Source organism: Panulirus ornatus, chromosome 10 (assembly GCF_036320965.1).
Source record: "Panulirus ornatus isolate Po-2019 chromosome 10, ASM3632096v1, whole genome shotgun sequence".
NCBI lineage: Eukaryota > Metazoa > Arthropoda > Malacostraca > Decapoda > Palinuridae > Panulirus > Panulirus ornatus.
Genome location: NC_092233.1, coordinates 43,230,452 through 43,249,416, shown reverse-complemented (window position 1 = coordinate 43,249,416; position 18,965 = coordinate 43,230,452). Strand labels below are relative to the sequence as shown.

The following is an 18,965-nucleotide window of genomic DNA, read 5'->3' as shown; positions in this document are numbered from 1 at the left end:
GAATGTGTGGAAGTCGAGAACATTATCTCGGAAAGCAAAAATGGGTATGTTTGAAGGAATAGTGGTTCCAACAATGTTGTATGGTTGCGAGGCGTGGGCTATGGATAGAGTTGTGCGCAGGAGGATGGATGTGCTGGAAATGAGATGTTTGAGGACAATGTGTGGTGTGAGGTGGTTTGATCGAGTGAGTAACGTAAGGGTAAGAGAGATGTGTGGAAATAAAAAGAGCGTGGTTGAGAGAGCAGAAGAGGGTGTTTTGAAGTGGTTTGGGCACATGGAGAGGATGAGTGAGGAAAGATTGACCAAGAGGATATATGTGTCGGAGGTGGAGGGAACAAGGAGAAGAGGGAGACCAAATTGGAGGTGGAAAGATGGAGTGAAAAAGATTTTGTGTGATCGGGGCCTGAACATGCAGGAGGGTGAAAAGAGGGCAAGGAATAGAGTGAATTGGAGTGATGTGGTATACCGGGGTTGACGTGCTGTCAGTGGATTGAAGCAGGGCATGTGAAGCTTGTGGGGTAAACCATGGAAAGCTGTGTAGGTATGTATATTTGCGTGTGTGGACGTATGTATATACATGTGTATGGGGGGGGGTTGGGCCATTTCTTTCGTCTGTTTCCTTGCGCTACCTCGCAAACGCGGGAGACAGTGACAAAGTATAAAAAAAAAAAAAAAAAAAATATATATATATATATATATATATATATATATATATATATATATATATATATATATATATATATATATATGTGTGTGTGTGTGTGATTTCTCATACAAAAAAAAGTTAATAAATCTACCCATAAAGTAGTACAAGTAAAGTGAATAATTGATGCTTGTTAGTAAAAGCAAAGAATAATGTAAATGTAATTAACATAAGTCCTGCATTGAACATCACTTTTTTGTACCTCTTTTGCCAAATCTGCTTTAAAGTGCTTCATCCTACTTATGAGGATGACCTTTTCATTTTTTCCTCATGAACATATGGAGGTAATGCTATGCAAATGTTTACAATGATGAAAAATCATTCATTAAAAAGTAAGTAATAACTCAGGCATTGTAATGGTGCATTTATTCTCAAGTCCAAAGGGACACTGCATAAAGTGATTTGTCTATTGCTGGCACATGGTTCAGGTTTCAGCATTTATAGTTTTGGTATTGATGAAATTTAATATATCAGAAGTAAAGAACCATCACCCAGAATTTAAGCAACAATGACAGAAATTGGAATAATGTGATGTTATGAAATCAAGCCATAGTGATTCTGCTTTCTGGGAGAAATCCCATCTGTGTATAAAAGGTAATTCATGAAACTATTATTGTATTAAGTAGATATTATTATTTTATCCCTTCAGTTGCATTATTCATGTTTTCATGTTAAAATATGAGTCTGCTGCATTAGACACAGCTTGGTTTGTGATTGAATCCAATCTTTTTAAGGGCCAGTGCACAGTAAGGAGCTTTAACAAAGAGAGTAAGGCATGTCTGCTAGTTGGATGGGAGGAGAGTGAGTTGTTTCTGGTGAAGGTGGCTTTGCAACAAGGATGTGTGATATTATCATTATTTAATCTGTTGAAGGATGAGATGGTAAAGGAGGTGAATAAAATAGTCTTTGAGTGAGAGACAAGTCTACATGCTGCTGTGGGTGAAGGATGCTTGAAAGGTGAATTGTTTTTTATTTGCAGAAGACACTGCTCTAATGCCAGGTTCGAGAGAATCTCCAGAAGCTGGGGTAAGAGTTTGAGAGTGTGTGCAACAAAAATTGTTTGGGTGATTGTAAACTAAAGTTAGGTATTGAGTATGATTTTCAATAGTGAGGTCTTTGAGGAAGTGGAGTGCTATAGGTACCGGGGAGTGGCTGTGGCAGTGGATGGAACCATGGGGGTTAGTGAGTCATAGGGTGGCAGGTACTAGTAAAGTCATATTTTATATACAGGTCAAGATATGTTTTCAGTTTAGGCATGTTTAAAAAGAAAATGCCTAACGTTCAGAATGATAGGAGATCGAATGTGTTTATATTTTGCTAGCTGAGACAGCATGGGCAGCTGAGGCTCTAATCAGGCACCCATTTTATTGACCAACCTTTAGGGGTGGATGAACAGCTGCGTTGACTGTGGACTGACTGCCTCAACCAGGATTCAAACCTATGCACTCGACCCTGGGCAGCCCATGAAAGCGTTATGGTCAGGAATGCTAACTCCTACACCATGGGAGTAAAAATATGTCTAATATAAACTGTTAAATACTCTTATGCTACAGATGTTTGTTGGATGGTGGAAGGTGCGTCGGGGAGTCATCCTACATTCCCGTTTCCCTAATCCAGTGTATCGGAAAACAACCGATGAAGAAATGGATGGTGGTGGCTATATACTCAGTCAGGATGAGTTACTGTATAACCCAAGAGACTACCATTGCACGGAAAGACCTGAAACACCCTTAATAGATGATGTAAGAAAACTTTTTTACAACTTTTTTGTGAAATATAGCAAAAGAAGTGTTTATAAGGCCACGATAGCTTGAATTTGTTTCAACATTCATAAACCATTTTCTGCTGTAGTTCAAGGTGCAGTAGCAAAGTCTCCTTCATATTTGTGAGTCATGGCTCATCTTAGTCCTATAGTATGCTCCTTTGATTATCTTACCTTACCTTCCTGCCTCAGGTGAGGCTCCTTCAGCATTCAGGAGTACAGGTCATAAAATGTTGTTAATGTTGTGTGTGCATCTGTGTGCAGAGAAGGAAGGGCAGTTGGGTAGTAAGTGCTCAGTATCTTCTTTATGGTAGCTGTATCGTAGGCATGGATGATCTTAGGATATTTTGAAATGATGTTTGTAGTGTTGTATGACTCTTGTTTGTTTGGGGATCATGGTTTCTGATAGGTATACTTGTGGGATGGAATTTCAAGGATGAATTGGATGGTCAGTTGTTTAGTGCTTGTCAGGTTATTTCAGTGTTTATGTGTTATTATTGTTATATTTCTTGGGATCAAGGAATTTGTGAGTAGAGGTTACTAAAGTGTGAGGCAGAGGTAAGTTTTTTATTTCTACATGGAGGTTGGTGGTTAGTTATAGAGTGATGTAGAAGGAGGTTAAGAGAGGCAGGAGCAGGAGGTTGAAACCCCACCTCCTTTTTGTATTTTGTTTGGTGAATGATAGAACAAAAGAAAAAGAGCCAAGCATGAAGGGGTGTCTGAAAGTGTGTGGAAGTGAGAAGGGAGAGATAGATAGTATGTATGAGGAAAGAAACCTGAATGTTTTGGATCTGAGTGAAAAAAAAAAAAAGCTCAAGGGTAAAGTTGAAGAATGCTTTAAGAATTTATTTGGGGTTCAGTGAGGAGTTAGTGTCAGGGCAAAAACAAATGTAAGGGTAGCACAACTGCCAAGCAAAAGTAGTGGAAATGTGTAAATGAGTGTAGGAATAGGAGCTTAGACTAATGTAAGTGAAAATGAAAATGGATTGCAAATTATGCTTGATTATTAATACCGGTGAAAATGAAAGTGGATTGTAAATGATGGATAATTATTAGTGTCTATGCACTCGTCCATGAGAAGGAAGTTGATGTGAGGCAAATGTTTAAGGAGCGGTTGAGTGAGTGTTTCAGCAGTTTTTATGCAAGAGATCAGGTATTTGAGTTGGGTGATTCAAATGCAAGTGTGAGAGATGTGGCAGTTGAGAGTATAACAGGGAGACATGGGAAATTCAGTGAAATAAAGAGCAATGGGAACAACTTGTGGGGTTGTGTGCTGGATGGACTGATGTTTGGGTTTACCTAGTTTAAAAAGAGGGACATTCATAAGCATACATGGTTTAGTGGGAAAGATTATAAGATTGCTTTATTAGATTACATACTAATTGATAAGCATGAAAAAGAGAGACTCATAGATGTGAATGGTTTGAGAGGGGAAGTTGGTGGAATGTCTGATCATTACCTAGTAGAGGCATGCATGGGTAAAGATTTGTAGAGGTATTTGTAAAAGAGGAAATGAGGTGAGTGAGAAAGGGGTGGTGAGAGTGAGCATGAAAAGGAGACAAATGAGAAATTGAGTGTAGAATGGCAAAACAGGAGAGAAAATGAAGCAAGGGAAGTGAGTGAGGAATGGGAGATGTTTAGGGAAGCAGTGCTGGCATGTGCAATGGAAGAGTGTGTCTTGCAGAAGGTGGGAGGTGGGTGGGTGAGAAAGGGTAATGGATGGTGATGTGACAAAACAAAGTAGCTTGTGAAGGAGAAAAGAGAGGTGTTTGGGCATAACTTACAGGCAAGGACTGCAAAAGATTGGAACATGTAAAAGAGAAAGCAGCAGTGGGAGTGGAAAAAGGGGGCCTATTATAGCTGGAATAAGTGAGTATCAGGAAACTTCAAGAAGGAAAAGATGTTTTGAAAGGAGATTACTAGTGTGAGAAAAACTAGAGAACAAGTGGGAACATTGTTAAAGGGGGCAAATATTAACAGGTAAGGATGAAGTGAGGAAAGAGATGTCATGAACATTTTGAAGGATTATTGACCTTGTTTAATGATAGGGTAGTAGAAGAAGGGCATTTAGGTCAGAGACATATTATTTTTCTTATTATACTTGATTGCCATTTCCCGTGCCAGCAAGGAAGTGCCTGGAAACAGACGAAGAAAACCCATCCCCTCATATACACACTTATATACAAACACATACATATACATTTCAACTTATACATACATATGCATACACATACACAGCCATATAGATATATGCCTTCATCCATTCACAATGCCACCACACCCTACAGGAAACAGCATCGCCACCCTCTGCTTCAGCAAGGTAGCACCAGGAAAACTGACAAAAAAGGCCACATTCACTCGCACTAAGTCTCTAGCTGTCATGTGTAATGCACCAAAACCCAGCTCCCTATCCACATCCAGGCCCCACAGACCTTTCCATGGTTTACCTCAGATGCTTCACATGCCCTGGTTCAATCCATTGAGCACATCCACCCCAGTATACTACATCATTTAAATTCCCTCTATTCCTTGCATGCCTTTCACCCTCCTGTATGTTCAGGCCCTGATTGCTTAAAATCTTTTTCACTCCATCCTTCCACCTCCAATTTGATCTCCCACTTCTTGTTCCCTCCACCTCTGACACATATAGCCCCTTCATCAGTCTTTCCTCACTGATTCTCTCCATATGTCCAAACCACTTCAACCCACCCACTTCTGCTCTCTCAACCACACTCTTTTCATTTCCACACTTCTCTCTTACCATTTCATTACTTACTCGATCAAAACACCTCACACCACCTATTGTCCTCAAACATTTCATTTCCAACACATCCACCCTTCTCTGTACAACCCTAATCTATAGCCCATGCCTCACAATCATATAGAAGTGTTGGAACTACTGTTCCTTCAAACATACCCATTTTTGCTCCCCGAGATAATGTTTTCTCTTCCTACACACTCTTCATCGCTTCCAGAACCTTCGCCCCCTTCCCCCTCCCTGTGACTTACTTTTGCTTCCCTGGTTCCATTCGCTGCTAAATCCACTCCCAAATATCTAAGACACCTCACTTCCTCCAATTTTTCTTTATTCAAACGTACATCCCAATTAACTTGTCTCTCAGCCCTACTAAACCTAATAATCTAGCTCTTATTCACATTTACTCTCAACTTTCTCCTTTCACACACTTTACTAAAGTCATTCACCTAACTCTGCAGTTTCTTACTCGAATCAGCCCCCCCCCAGAGCTGTACCATCAGCGAACAATAACAACTGAGAATGTAATAATTTTCTTTTCCTTCATGCATTTGTGCTGTTTCCTGTGGGATGGGATGGCATCAGGAATGGATGATGGTGAGCAACTATGAATATGCACATGTGTATATATGTATTTGTATGTGTATGTATATGTATATATTTGTATGCACATGCATATGTATGTGCAAAGTGGATGTGTCTTTCTTCGTCTGTTTCCCAGCACTACCATGCTAAAAGGGGGAATGGCGATCAAATATGGAAAAGTAAAAAACTAGTTTTGGAAAAGTAAAAACTGGAGGGAAGTATTTCCAGCTTCCCACTCCCATCCTTTTTAGTCGCCTTCTACAACACGCAGGGAATACGGAGGTAGAATTCCTTCTCTCCTACCTCAGGGATGCCTTCATAACACTAACTGGCACAAAAAGAATCTCTCAACATCTTATACAAATGATTTGATAATCTCCTCCACTTTAGACTGTGCCTCATGTGCCTGGTGTTCCACCCTCTCAAAAGCAAATATAACAGAGCTGCAAACCTCTCAAAATAATGCTTTTAGAATGATCAGTGGCTTCCTAGCAATCACAAACACCTATCACCTTTACAGTGAAACAGAGATCCTTCCTATACAGATCCACCTTAAATGGCATAGCACCCAGTTCTTTGCAACTGCTTCTACCCAAACCACTTGATAACCAACCAATAACATCCAAGTTACCTCACACTTCAGTAACCTCTACTCGTGGATCTCCTCACCCCAACAAATATAGCAATGACATAACACATTCCCTCTGAAATACCCCCAAAAGCACTAAAGAAATGACCTCCCAACTCAATTTTAAACTCCATCTAAACAGACATACTCCCACCAGAAATGTTATTCCATTGAAAAACATGAGTTTCACTCTCCCACTTATTCTCTCAACATCATCCCTCTCTACAAGACAACAAACAGTGTTTCAACATATCCCAAGATCCTTCATGCCCATAATACAACTACCAAAAAGAAGACTGAGCGCTTCCTATGCAAATACCTTGCACTCTGTGCACATTGCCACACAGACAACACCACAACTCTTTATGACCTGTGGTTCTGACCAATGGATTTGGTCAGCTTCCTGAGTGCTGCAGGAGCTTCACAAAGATAGGAGGGGCTCCTGAGGCAGGAAGTATTAAGTGTATATTCATTTATTTATTCATAATTACCCCAAGACCAGTTCCTTTCAAAGGGGTCCAGCTATTACCCAGGACATTCCTAAAGGCTCCTGCAGCCTATGGATACACTCTTTCCAGTGGCAGGGAAATGTAGATTCCTTTGGAGTAAAAAACTTTTTGAGGAGACTGTACTCCCAATGATGCAGTCTTACCAATGATGACTTTTCAGCCATAGTGTAACCTTTAGCAAGTGGAGTCCAGTAAAACACACACACACACACACACACACATACATGCATGCATGCATGCACACATAAATATTTCTTACCTGATCACAGTTTTCCTTATTAGCAAGGTAGTGCCAGGAAGAGACAAAGAAAGGCCACATCCTTTCTATAACTATCCACAACCAGGCCCCACAGACCTTTCCATGGTTTAACTCAGACACTTCGCATCCCCTTGTTCAGTCCATTGATAGAACTTCAACCCAATTATACAACATTGTCCTAATTCACTCTACCCTGTGCATACCTTTCACCCTCCTGCATGTTCAGGCCCATATTACTCAAAATCTTTTTCAGGTCATTTTTCAATCTCCCCGTTCTCCATGTTACCTCCACTTCTGACACATATATCGCCTTTGTCATTCTTTCCTGACTCATTCTCTCCATATGGACAAGGGAAGGTTGATATATATTTTTTTATTTATATATATTTATAATACTTTCTTGCTGTCTCCTGCATTAGTGAGGTAGCACAAGGAAACAGACAAAAGAATGGCCCAACCCACCCAAATGCACATGTATATACATACACGTCCACACACGCACATATACTTCCGGAGATGTAAGGTGTTTTGGTCGAGGTGGTGTGCGAAGTGAGAGGAGTCAGGGGGAATGGTATGGTAAACAGAGAAGAGGTAGTGAAAGCTTTGCGGAAGATGAAAGCCGTCAAGGCTGCGGGTTTGGATGGTATTGCTGTGGAATTTATTAAAAAAGGGGGTAACTATGTTGTTGACTAGTTGATGAGGATATTCGATGTATGTATGGTTCATGGTGAAGTGCTTGAGGATTAGCAAAATGCATGCATAGTGCCATTATACAAAGGCAAAGGGGATAAAGTTGAGTGCTCAAATTACAGAGGTATAAGTTTGTTAAGTATTCCTGGGAAATTATATGGGAGGTTATTGACTGAAAGGATGAAGGCATCTACAGAGCATTAGATTGGGGTAGAGTAGTGTGGTTTCAGAAGAGGTAGAGGATGTGTGGATCAGGTGTTTACTTTGAAGAATGTATGTGAGAAATACTTAGAAAAACAAATGGATTTGTATGTGGCATTTATGGATCTGGAGAAGGCATATTATAGAATTGATAGAGATGCTCTATTGAAGGTAATAAGTGTATATGGTGTGGGAGGTAAGTTGCTAGAAGCAGTGAAAAGTTCTTATCGAGGATGTAAGGCACGTGTACAAGTAGGAAGAGAGGAACGTGATTGGTTCCCAGTGACTGTCAGTTTGCGGGAGGGGTGCATGATGTCTCCATGGTTGTTTAATTTCTTTATGGATGGGGTTATTAGGGAGGTAGATGCAAGAGTTTTGGAGAGAGGGGCAAGTATGCAGTCTGTTGTGGATGAGAGGGCTTAGAAACTGAGTCAGTTGTTGTTCGCTGATGATACAGCACTGGTGGCTGATTCGGGTGAGAAACTGCAGAAGGTGAGTTTGGTAAATTGTGTGAAAGAAGAAAGCTGAAAGTAAATGTGAATAAGAGCAAGGTTATTAGGTTCAGTAGGGTTGAGGGACACGTCAGTTGGGAGGTAAGTCTAAATGGAGAAAAATTGGAGGAACTGAAGTGTTTTAGATATCTGCGAGTGGATTCAGCAGAGGATGGAACCATGGAAGTGGAAGTGAGTCACAGGGTGGGAGAGAGGACGAGAGTTCTGGGAGTGAGGAAGAATGTGTGGAAGGTGAGAAAGTTATCTTGGAGAGCAAAAATGGGTATGTTTGAAGGAATAGTGGTACCAACAATGTTATTTTTCAATGCTCCCAGAACTTTTGGCCCCTCCCTCACCCTGTGACTCACTTCCACTTCCATGGTTCCATCGGCTGCCAGATCCACTCCCAGATATCTAAAACACTTCATTTCCTCCAGTTTTTCTCCATTCAAACTTACCTCCCAATTGACTTGTCCCTCAACCCTACTGTACCTAATAACCTTGCTCTTATTCACATTTACTCAGCTTTCTTCTTTCATACACTTTACCAACTTCACTCACCAGCTCCTGCAATTTCTCACATGAATCAGCCACCAGCGCTATATCATCAGCGAACAACAACTGACACACTTCCCACATTAGACTGCATACTTGCCCCTCTCTCCAAAACTCTTGTATTCACCTCCCTAACAACCCCATCCATAGAGAAATTAAACAACCATGTAGACATCATGCACCCCTGCCACAAACCGACATTCGCTGAAAACCGACATTCGCTGAAAACCAATCACTTAACTCTCTTCCTACTCGTACACATGCCTTACATCCTCAATAAAGACTTTTTACTGCTTCTAACAACTTGCCTCCCACACCATATATTCTTCATACCTTCCACAGAGCATCTCTATCAACCCTATCATATGCCTTCTCCAGATCCATAAATGCTACATACAAATCCATTTGCTTTTCTAAGTATTTCTCACATACATTCTTCAAAACAAAAACCTGACCCACACATCCTCTACTACTTCTGAAACCACACTGCTCTTCCCCAATATGATGCTCTGTACATGCTTTCACCCTCTCAATCAATACCCTCCCATATAGTTTCCCAGGAATACTCAACAAACTTATACGTCTGTAATTTGAGCACTCACCTTTATCCCCTTTGCTTTTATACAATGACACTATGCATGCATTTAGCCAATCCTCAGGCACCTCAACATGAGTCATACATACATTGAATATCCTCACCAACTGGTCAACAACACAGTCACCCCCTTTTTTTCATAAATTTCACTGCAATACCATCCAAACCCGCTATCTTGCCGGCTTTCATCTTCCGGCAACTCTCATTTGCCCTCTTTTTCACCTCTTGCACCTTTCTCTTGGCCTCCCGCCTCTTTCTTTTATACATCTCCCAGTCATTTGCACTATTTTCCTGCAAAAATCGTCCAAATGCCTCTCTCTTCTCTTTCACTCATAATCTTACTTCTTCATCCCACTACTCACTACCCTTTCTAATCTGCCCACCTCCCACGCTTCTCATGCCACAAGCATCTTTTGCACAAGCCATCACTGCTTCCCTAAATATAACCCATTCCTCACCAACTCCCCTTACGTCCTTTGCTCTCACCTTTTTCCACTCTGCACTCAGTGTTTCCTGGTACTTCCTCACACAAGTCTCCTTCCCAAGCTCACTTACTCTCACCACTCTCTTCACCCCAACATTCTCTCTTCCTTTCTGAAAACCTCTACAATCTTCACCTTTGCCTCCACAAGATCATGATCAGACATCCCTCCAGTCGCATCTCTCATCACATTAACATCCAAAAGTCTCTCTCTCACGCGCCTATCGATTAACACGTAATCCAATAACGCTCTCTGGCCATCTCTCCTACTTACATACGTATACTTAAGAACATCTCTCTTTTTAAATCAGGTATTCCCAATCACCAGTCCTTTATCAGCACACAAATCTACAAGCTCGTCACCATTTCCATTTCCAATACTGAATACCCTATGTACACCAATTATTCCCTCAACTGCCACATTTCTCACCTTTGCATTCAAATCACCCATCACTATAACCCAGTCTCGTGCATCAAAACTGCTAACACAGTCACTCAGCTGTTCCCAAAACACTTCCCTCTCATGACCTTTCTTCTGATGCCCAGGTGCATTATGCACCAATAATTACCCATCTCTCTCCATCCACTTTCCGTTTTACCCATATCACTCTAGAGTTTACTTTCTTACCCTCTATCACATACTCCCACCATTCCTGTTTCAGGTGTAGTGCTACTCCTTCCCTTGCTCTTGTCCTCTCACCAACCCCTGACTTTACTCTCAAAACATTCCCAAACCACTCTTTCCCTTTACCGTTGAGCTTCGTCTCACTCAGAGCCAAAACATCCTGGTTCCTTTCCTCAAATATACTACCTGTCTCTCCTTTTTTCTCATCATCGTTACATCCACACACATTTAGACACCCCAATCTGAGCCTTCAAGGAGGATGAGCACTCCCCACATGACTCCTTCTTCTGTTTCCCCTTTTAGAAAGTTAAAATACAAGGAGGGGAGGGTTTCTAACCCCCCGATCCTGTCTTCTTTTAGTCACCTTCTACGACATGTGAGGAATGTGTGGGAAGTTTTCTGTCACCCCTATCTCCAGGGATATATATACATTTTATTTATTTATATTTTGCTTTGTCGTTGTCTCCCACGTTTGCGAGGTAGCGCAAGGAAACAGACGAAAGAAATGGCCCAACCCACCCCCATACACATGTATATACATACACGTCCACACACGCAAATATACATACCTATACATCTCAATGTACACATATATATACACACACAGACACATTCATATATACCCATGCACACAATTCACACTGTCTGCCTTTATTCATTCCCATCGCCACCTCGCCACACATGGAATACCATCCCCCTCCCCACTCATGTGTGCGAGGTAGCGCTAGGAAAAGCCAACAAAGGCCCCATTCGTTCACACTCAGTCTCTAGCTGTCATGCAATAATGCCCGAAACCACAGCTCCCTTTCCACATCCAGGCCCCACAGAACTTTCTGTGGTTTACCCCAGACGCTTCACATGCCCTGATTCAATCCACTGACAGCACGTCAACCCCGGTATACCACATCGATCCAATTCACTCTATTCCTTGCCCATCTTTCACCCTCCTGCATGTTCAGGCCCCGATCACTCAAAATCTTTTTCACTCCATCTTTCCACCTCCAATTTGGTCTCCCACTTCTCCTTGTTCCCTCCACCTCCGACACATATATCCTCTTTGTCAATCTTTCCTCACTCATTCTTTCCATGTGACCAAACCATTTCAAAACACCCTCTTCTGCTCTCTCAACCAGACTCTTTTTATTACCACACATCTCTCTTACCCTATTATTACTTACTCGATCAAACCACCTCACACCACATATTGTCCTCAAACATCTCATTTCCAGCACATCCACCCTCCTCCGCACAACTCTATCCATAGCCCACGCCTTGCAACCATACAACGTTGTTGGAACCACTATTCCTTCAAACATACCCATTTTTGCTTTCCGAGATAATGTTCTCGACTTCCACACATTCTTCAAGGCTCCCAGAATTTTTGCCCCCTCCCTCACCCTACGATTCACTTCCGCTTCCATGGTTCCATCCGCTGCCAAATCCACTACCAGATATCTAAAACACTTCACTTCCTCCAGTTTTTCTCCATTCAAACTTACCTCCCAATTGACTTGACCCTCAACCCTACTGTACCTAATAACCTTACTCTTATTCACATTTACTCTCAACTTTCTTGTTTCACACACTTTACTAAACTCAGTCACTAGCTTCTGCAGTTTCTCACATGAAACAGCCACCAGCGCTGTATCATCAGTGAACAACAACTGACTCACTTCCCAAGCTCTCTCATCCACAACAGACTGCATACTTGCCTCTCTTTCCAAAACTCTTGCATTCACCTCCCTAACAACCCCATCTATATATATATATATATATATATATATATAGAGAGAGAGAGAGAGAGAGAGAGAGAGAGAGAGAGAGAGGGAAAGAGAGAGAGAGAGAGAGAGATGGGTGATTGTTGGTGCTTATCCACCTGGCCATGAGAAGAAAGATCATGAAGGGCAAATGTTTTGGGTACAGTTGAACAAGTGTGTCAGCAGTTTTAGTGCACAAGACAAGGTATTCATGAAGGGTGATTTAAATGTGAAGGTAGTTGCATGAGAGCTGATATTAGTGATGGATGATTTAAACATGAAGGTAAGGAATGTGGCAGTTGAGGGTGGTATAATTGGTGCACAAGGGATATCAGTATTATGAATGGAAATGGTGAAGAGCGTTCGGAGTTGTGTTCAGAAAAAAGACTAGTGGTTGAGAATACAGGTACACCACCGAATTTCCGGCAGTTTATGGTTGGGCACCTCCTTTAGTCCAGACAAAATTACATGAGGGAACTTGAAATTACCATGGCCTCGGACTAGTTTAATGGGTGGCCACAGGTGGCATTGTGTGTAGGGCACATTCATTTACAGTCTTTACACTGCACTTTGTGGTGATACTGCAATTCTGTGAGATTCTTAGCTTATTTTGCTTAAATTTAAGCTTAGTGTGGCTTCTAAGACATATGAGAGCATCAGTCATGGTGTCAAATGTAAACACCAGTCCATATCACTCGAAGATAAAGTAGAACTGTTGAAAAAATGGACCATGGTGTTTTGGTGCGTAAGCTGTGTGACATCTACAGTATTGTGTCATTAGTGGGTTAGAGATGTGTTGATGAATTATTATTACATGACCATAGTTGGTCTGGCAAAATGGTAAATCCAGTAAGTCTTTGGAACCAAGAGTGCCAAATAATCGGTGGTGTACCTGTACCTGGTTTAAAAAGAGAGATTATACACAAGTATACACTTGTGAGTAGGAGAGATGGTCAGTGGGCATTATTAGATTATGTATTAATTGATAGGTGTGTAAAAGGGAGAATTTTGAATGTAAATGTGCTTAGAGGGGCAGCTGATGAGATGTCTTGTGGAGGCGAGGGTGAAGATTTGTAGTGGTTTTAAAGAAAGAGGAGACAGTGTTGGGGAAAAGATTGTGGTGAGAGTAAGTGAGCTTGGAAAGGAAACTTGTGTGAAGAAATACCTGGAGGGATTGAATGTAGAATGGTAGAAAGTGGGAGCAAATGAAGTTTGGGTAGTGGGTGAGGAATGGGAGGTATATAGGAAAGCAGTGATGTATGTGGCATGCAAAAGGTGGGAGGTGGGCAGATTAGACAGGGTAGTGAGTGGTAGGATGAGATTGAGTATCTTGAAGGATTTTTTAATGTGTTTGATGATGGTTTGGTGCAAAAACATTCGAGATGATATTTGAAACAATTTTGGACTAGTTACTGACAAGAATCCAACTTTGTTTTAAAGTTACACACACAAACATGTAGACGCAAAGTGAATACCAACACAATATCTTGCCGGAAGACATACAACGAAACAAACTATCCACATTCTAAGACCAACAGAATCCATGTGACCCCATACTGCTCTTACAACACAATTGGCAGACTACTTCTATTTAATATTACTACCTAATACCCTGCCTAAATATTCCTTCCTACTACTTCTGTCTACTGTTCCTACCATTCTGCCAAAAGCCAAGGCTAGCACATAGTGCTCACCACAGGAAAATCTAGAGTTGCAAAGAATGAGCTGCATTAGTTAAGTGTTATCAAGTGTTATGTATGATAAGAATAATTTGATGTGTATGGAAAGAATGCCAGTAGTCCACATGTTGGCGAGGCAGAAAGAAGAGACAGCTACTTGGGTCAGAGGAGTGCAACTTGACAACTATTAAAGTGCTGGCTCACTAAGCAGATGTCACTAACCCTCCTGATTCCCAGGCAGGTAGTACTGGTAATATACCTCCCTGGTTGTTGGCTGCCTACCAACTACTACTTACTTTCAACTAAATAGAGAGGCATTATAAGCATTGGATGAATTTATCTTCTTACTTTAAAGGTTAATATCATTCATACATGAATTTGTCTTATTTTTTAAAGGATGATATCATTTATACACCATCCTATGTTTAGTAATCATTCAAAATATTGTCTGCTGTCAAACTTTTTCTTAATTCATTCCAGTTCACACCACACTTATTTTCTTGTAAAATCTTCACTGTGATCTCGCATGTAACTGTTTAGATAAATTTCATTTTTTATTGCAGGATGATGTTCCCCTCGCACCCAAGAAGTGAACTTTACTGGGATGATGTTGTGTGTGGTACACTTTATTAAGACTAAAGCTCAAGGAAAATTTTCTAAGGAGTAGTGATATGAGAGGACATAACAAATGCTCCAAGAGGCAATGATATAACAGCTCAGGACTGGTGCTGAAAACAGTGATACAACAATTTTTCCCTTATGATAGGGCTCTCTCTCATGTGTTAAGTATGTAGCTAAGGGTGTCCTAATACTTTCAGTATTTAAAGTCATTAACAGTGACATGAAATAGTTATTCATTCTGACATGAGAGTAACAAATTTACAGTTATGTAACACATTAACATCTTCAGTTCAATATTCAAAAGAGCTATATGTGTACTATTCATTTCATAATTTTGATTTGTAAATGCACTTCGAAAATTTTTGTTAAGAGGTTAGAAATGCCAATCACATATCAAGTATACAGAACTTGAATCTTTTTAGAGGTTGATAATGCCAGTTACATATCAAGTATACAGAACCTGAATCAAACGATCCACTTGCTAATTTACACTAGTACTTTTCGTGCTTTTAGTTTTTTATTTAAGGCCATTCAGCAGACAGAATATCAATCATTATTTATTATTTAGAAGCACATTCCCAGTTATTGCATTGATGCACCAGACAGATGATAAGTTTTCCTTGAAGAAATGTACAACACAGTATTTTGCATCTTTCATGAGTATAGTAAGAAATTAGTAATTATGATTTAGCTGGAATGCTTTTGAAATGTGAAACTGTCAGTGGCTCATAACTTTGGTTTATTTGTACCTCCTGTAAATAGACTGAGAAAATTTTTTTTTTTATTATGACATGATAAGGTTAAAGATTCCAACTTCCCTCAAAAGGAAGGTGAACATAACTTGTCCAGTGGCAGTTAAAGATCTCAGTAAAATCTTACTCAGTAACATTTTAGGAGACAGCTTTTAGGAAATTAATTCATAGGCATGAATGCTTTAATTTCTGTTTAATAAGCTGTATCTAAAGATGTAGATATTTGATACAGAATACTAGATCCTTATCCAAATTTCCTTGAAAACTGTGATTTTGTTTATTTCTCAGAGAAATAGAATATAATTTAGGCCAGTTTTATTTCCGACTTATAATTCTGACTGGTTAGCACAATGAAGGTTCCTTTCTGTATAATATACTATTTTCTGTCTGTGATATAATTGTTCTGTGTAAATAATGTAAATAGTAATATTCATCGACCAGCTCAGGTTACTGGGAGTTCCTTCTTAGCTTCGCCTGGAGTTCAAGTGAAGATATGTAGGAGATTCCTGTAATGAGCATCATTATTCATCATTTTGTATCTTATGTCATCAGTACTATTTGTAAAATGTTGCCCATCTGTTAGATTTCTCAGAACTGCTGCACTAGTTTCCAATGTCTGGAGATTTATATGCCCACTTAGTGCACATAATGACATGTAGTTACATTTCTCTCATTGTAATTATTGATTGTGTATGTTACAGCAGGAGATTGAATTTGAATTCACTTAGAGACAAATGTTTTCCTGTAAAAATTAACCATTTAATTCAATGAGGCATTTTTGGGGATGAGGTTTGGACATATTTCCCCATCAAACTGGTTAATTATAAATCCTCCCATATTGTTCTTTACGTGATCATTTAATTCAGTTGTATAAACAAGAATAAGGGGATCATACTAAATTTTTTGTGTAGCTGCATTGTAAATGAATAATTTTATTGTTAATTATCAAACTTCTCAATTGTCACTTAATAATAAGAAATGGAAGGCATAATGCTCTGTTGTATAACAGGATTTCCATATTAAATCTTATTTTGGTGATGGAAATATTTAGCACAATACATATTACCCGCTGGTAAATACTGATTTCATTATACGTTACGGGACATTTCACTATCTTTGTGATGCTAATGCAAATAAACTTACTTTATATGTGCAATAAACTCCAGTCAAATGTTATGTGTTGTTTACTTCATTTTACCGTATACTGATATTTAGCATTGTAGTCAAACTGTTGTGATACATGACAGACACTTGCCTACATTAAGAATATATTTCCATAGCTATGCTTATTGTACATGAGTATTGCATATTGTGTACTATTTGTAGTCTGAATCTTGTAAATTTACTTAAATTTACTATATTTTCCTATAAATGTACACAGGAGTGCATTTGTCATATAATTAAATTTGTTGTCCAAACAAACTACCTTGCTAACGTGGGAAATGGCGAATATGTATGAAAAAAAATAATATATATATCCCTGGGGATAGGGGAGAAAGAATCCTTCCCACGCATTCCTCACGTGTCATAGAAGGCGACTAAAGGGGACAAGAATGGGGGACTGGAAACACTCCCCTCCTTGTATTTTAACTTTCTAAATGGGGAAACAGAAGGAGGAGTCACCCAGGGAGTGCTCATCCTCCTCATAGGCTCAGATTGGGGTGTCTAAATGTGTGTGGATGTAACCAAGATGAGAAAAAAGAAGATAGGTAGTATGTTTGAGGACAGGAACCTGGATGTTTTAGCTCTGAGTGAAACGAGGCTCAAGGGTAAAGGGGAAGAGTGGTTTTGGAATGTCTTGGGAGTAAAGTCAGGGGTTAGTGAGAGGACAAGAGCAAGGGAAGGAGTAGCAGTACTCCTGAAACAAGATTGGTGGGAGTATGTGATAGAGTGTAAGAAAGTAAATTCTAGATTGATATGGGTAAAACTGAAAGTGGATGAAGAGAGATGGGTGATTATTGGTGCATATGCACCTGGGCATGAGAATAAAGACCATGAGAGGCAAGTGTTTTGGGAGCAGCAGAGTGAGTGTGTTAGTAGTTTTGATGTACAAGACCGGGTATAGTGATGGGTGATTTGAATGCAAAGGTGAGTAATGTGGCAGTTGAGGGAATAATTGGTGTACATTGGGTGTTCAGTGTTCTAAATGGAAATGGTGAAGAGCTTGTAGATTTATGTGCTGAAAAAGGACTGGTGATTGGGAATACCTGTTTTCAAAAGAGATATATACATAAGTATACATATGTAATTAGAAGAGATGGCCAGAAAGTGTTATTGGATTACGTGTTAATTGATAGGCACGCGTAAGAGAGACTTTTGGATGTTAATGTGCTGAGAGGTGCAACTGGAGGGATGTCTTGATCATTATCTTGTGGAGGCAAAGTTGAAGATTTGTAGAGGTTTCAGAAAAGAAGACAGAATGTTGGGGTGGAGAGAGTGGTGGGAGTAAGTGAGCTTGGGAAGGAGACTTGTGTGAGGAGGTACCAGGAGAGACTGAGTACAGAATGGAAAAAGGTGGGAACAAAGGACGTAAGGGGAGTGGGGGAGGAATGGGATGTATTTAGGGAAGCAGTGATGGCTTCTGGAAAAGATGCTTGAGCATGAGAAGCGAGGAAGGTGGGCAGATTAGAAAGGGTAGTGAGTGGTGGGATGTAGAAGTAAGATTATTAACAGAGAGGCATTTGGACGATTTTTGCAAGGAAATAATGCAAATGACTGGGAGATTTATAAGAGAAAGAGGCAAGAGGTCAAGACAAAGGTGTGAGAGGTGAACAAGAGGGCAAATGAGAGTTGGGGTGAGAATGTATCATTCAGTTTTAGGGTCAATAAAAAGATGTTTTGGAAGGAGGTAAACAAAGTGCGTAAGACAAGGGAGCAAATGGGAACTTCAGTGAAGGGGGCTACTGGGGAGGTGATAACAAGTAGTGGCGATGTGAGGAGATGGAGTGAGTATTTTGAAGGTTTGTTGAATGTGTTTGATGATGGAGTGGCAGATATATGGTGTTTTGGTCGAGGTGGTGTGCAAAGTGAGAGGGTTAGGGAAAATGATTTGGTAAACAGAGAAGAGGTAGTAAAAGCTTTGCAGAAGGTGAAAGCCGGCAAGGCAGCAGGTTTGGATGGTATTGCAGTGGAATTTATTAAAAAAGGGGGTGACTGTATTGTTAACTGGTTGGCAAGGTTATTTAATGTATGTATGATTCATGGTGAGGTGCCTGAGGATTGGCAGAATGCTTGCATAGTGCCATTGTACAAAGGCAAAGGGGATGAAAGTTAGTCCTCAAATTACAGAGGTATAAGTTTGTTGAGTTATCCCGGGG

General features: G+C 40.2%; 1 protein-coding gene across 1 annotated transcript in view; it reads left to right on the top strand.

The window, feature by feature from the left end:
• Positions 1-16,824, top strand: part of LOC139750921 (low-density lipoprotein receptor-like) — a 93,599-nt gene extending 76,775 nt beyond the window's left edge. Inside the window, exons 16-17 of the mRNA XM_071665813.1 lie at positions 2,257-2,445; positions 14,839-16,824. Of these exons, the coding sequence (XP_071521914.1) occupies positions 2,257-2,445; positions 14,839-14,868 (219 nt within the window). The 3' untranslated portion in view covers positions 14,869-16,824. The remainder of the gene's footprint in view (positions 1-2,256; positions 2,446-14,838) is intronic.
• Positions 16,825-18,965: the final 2,141 nt, after the last annotated feature.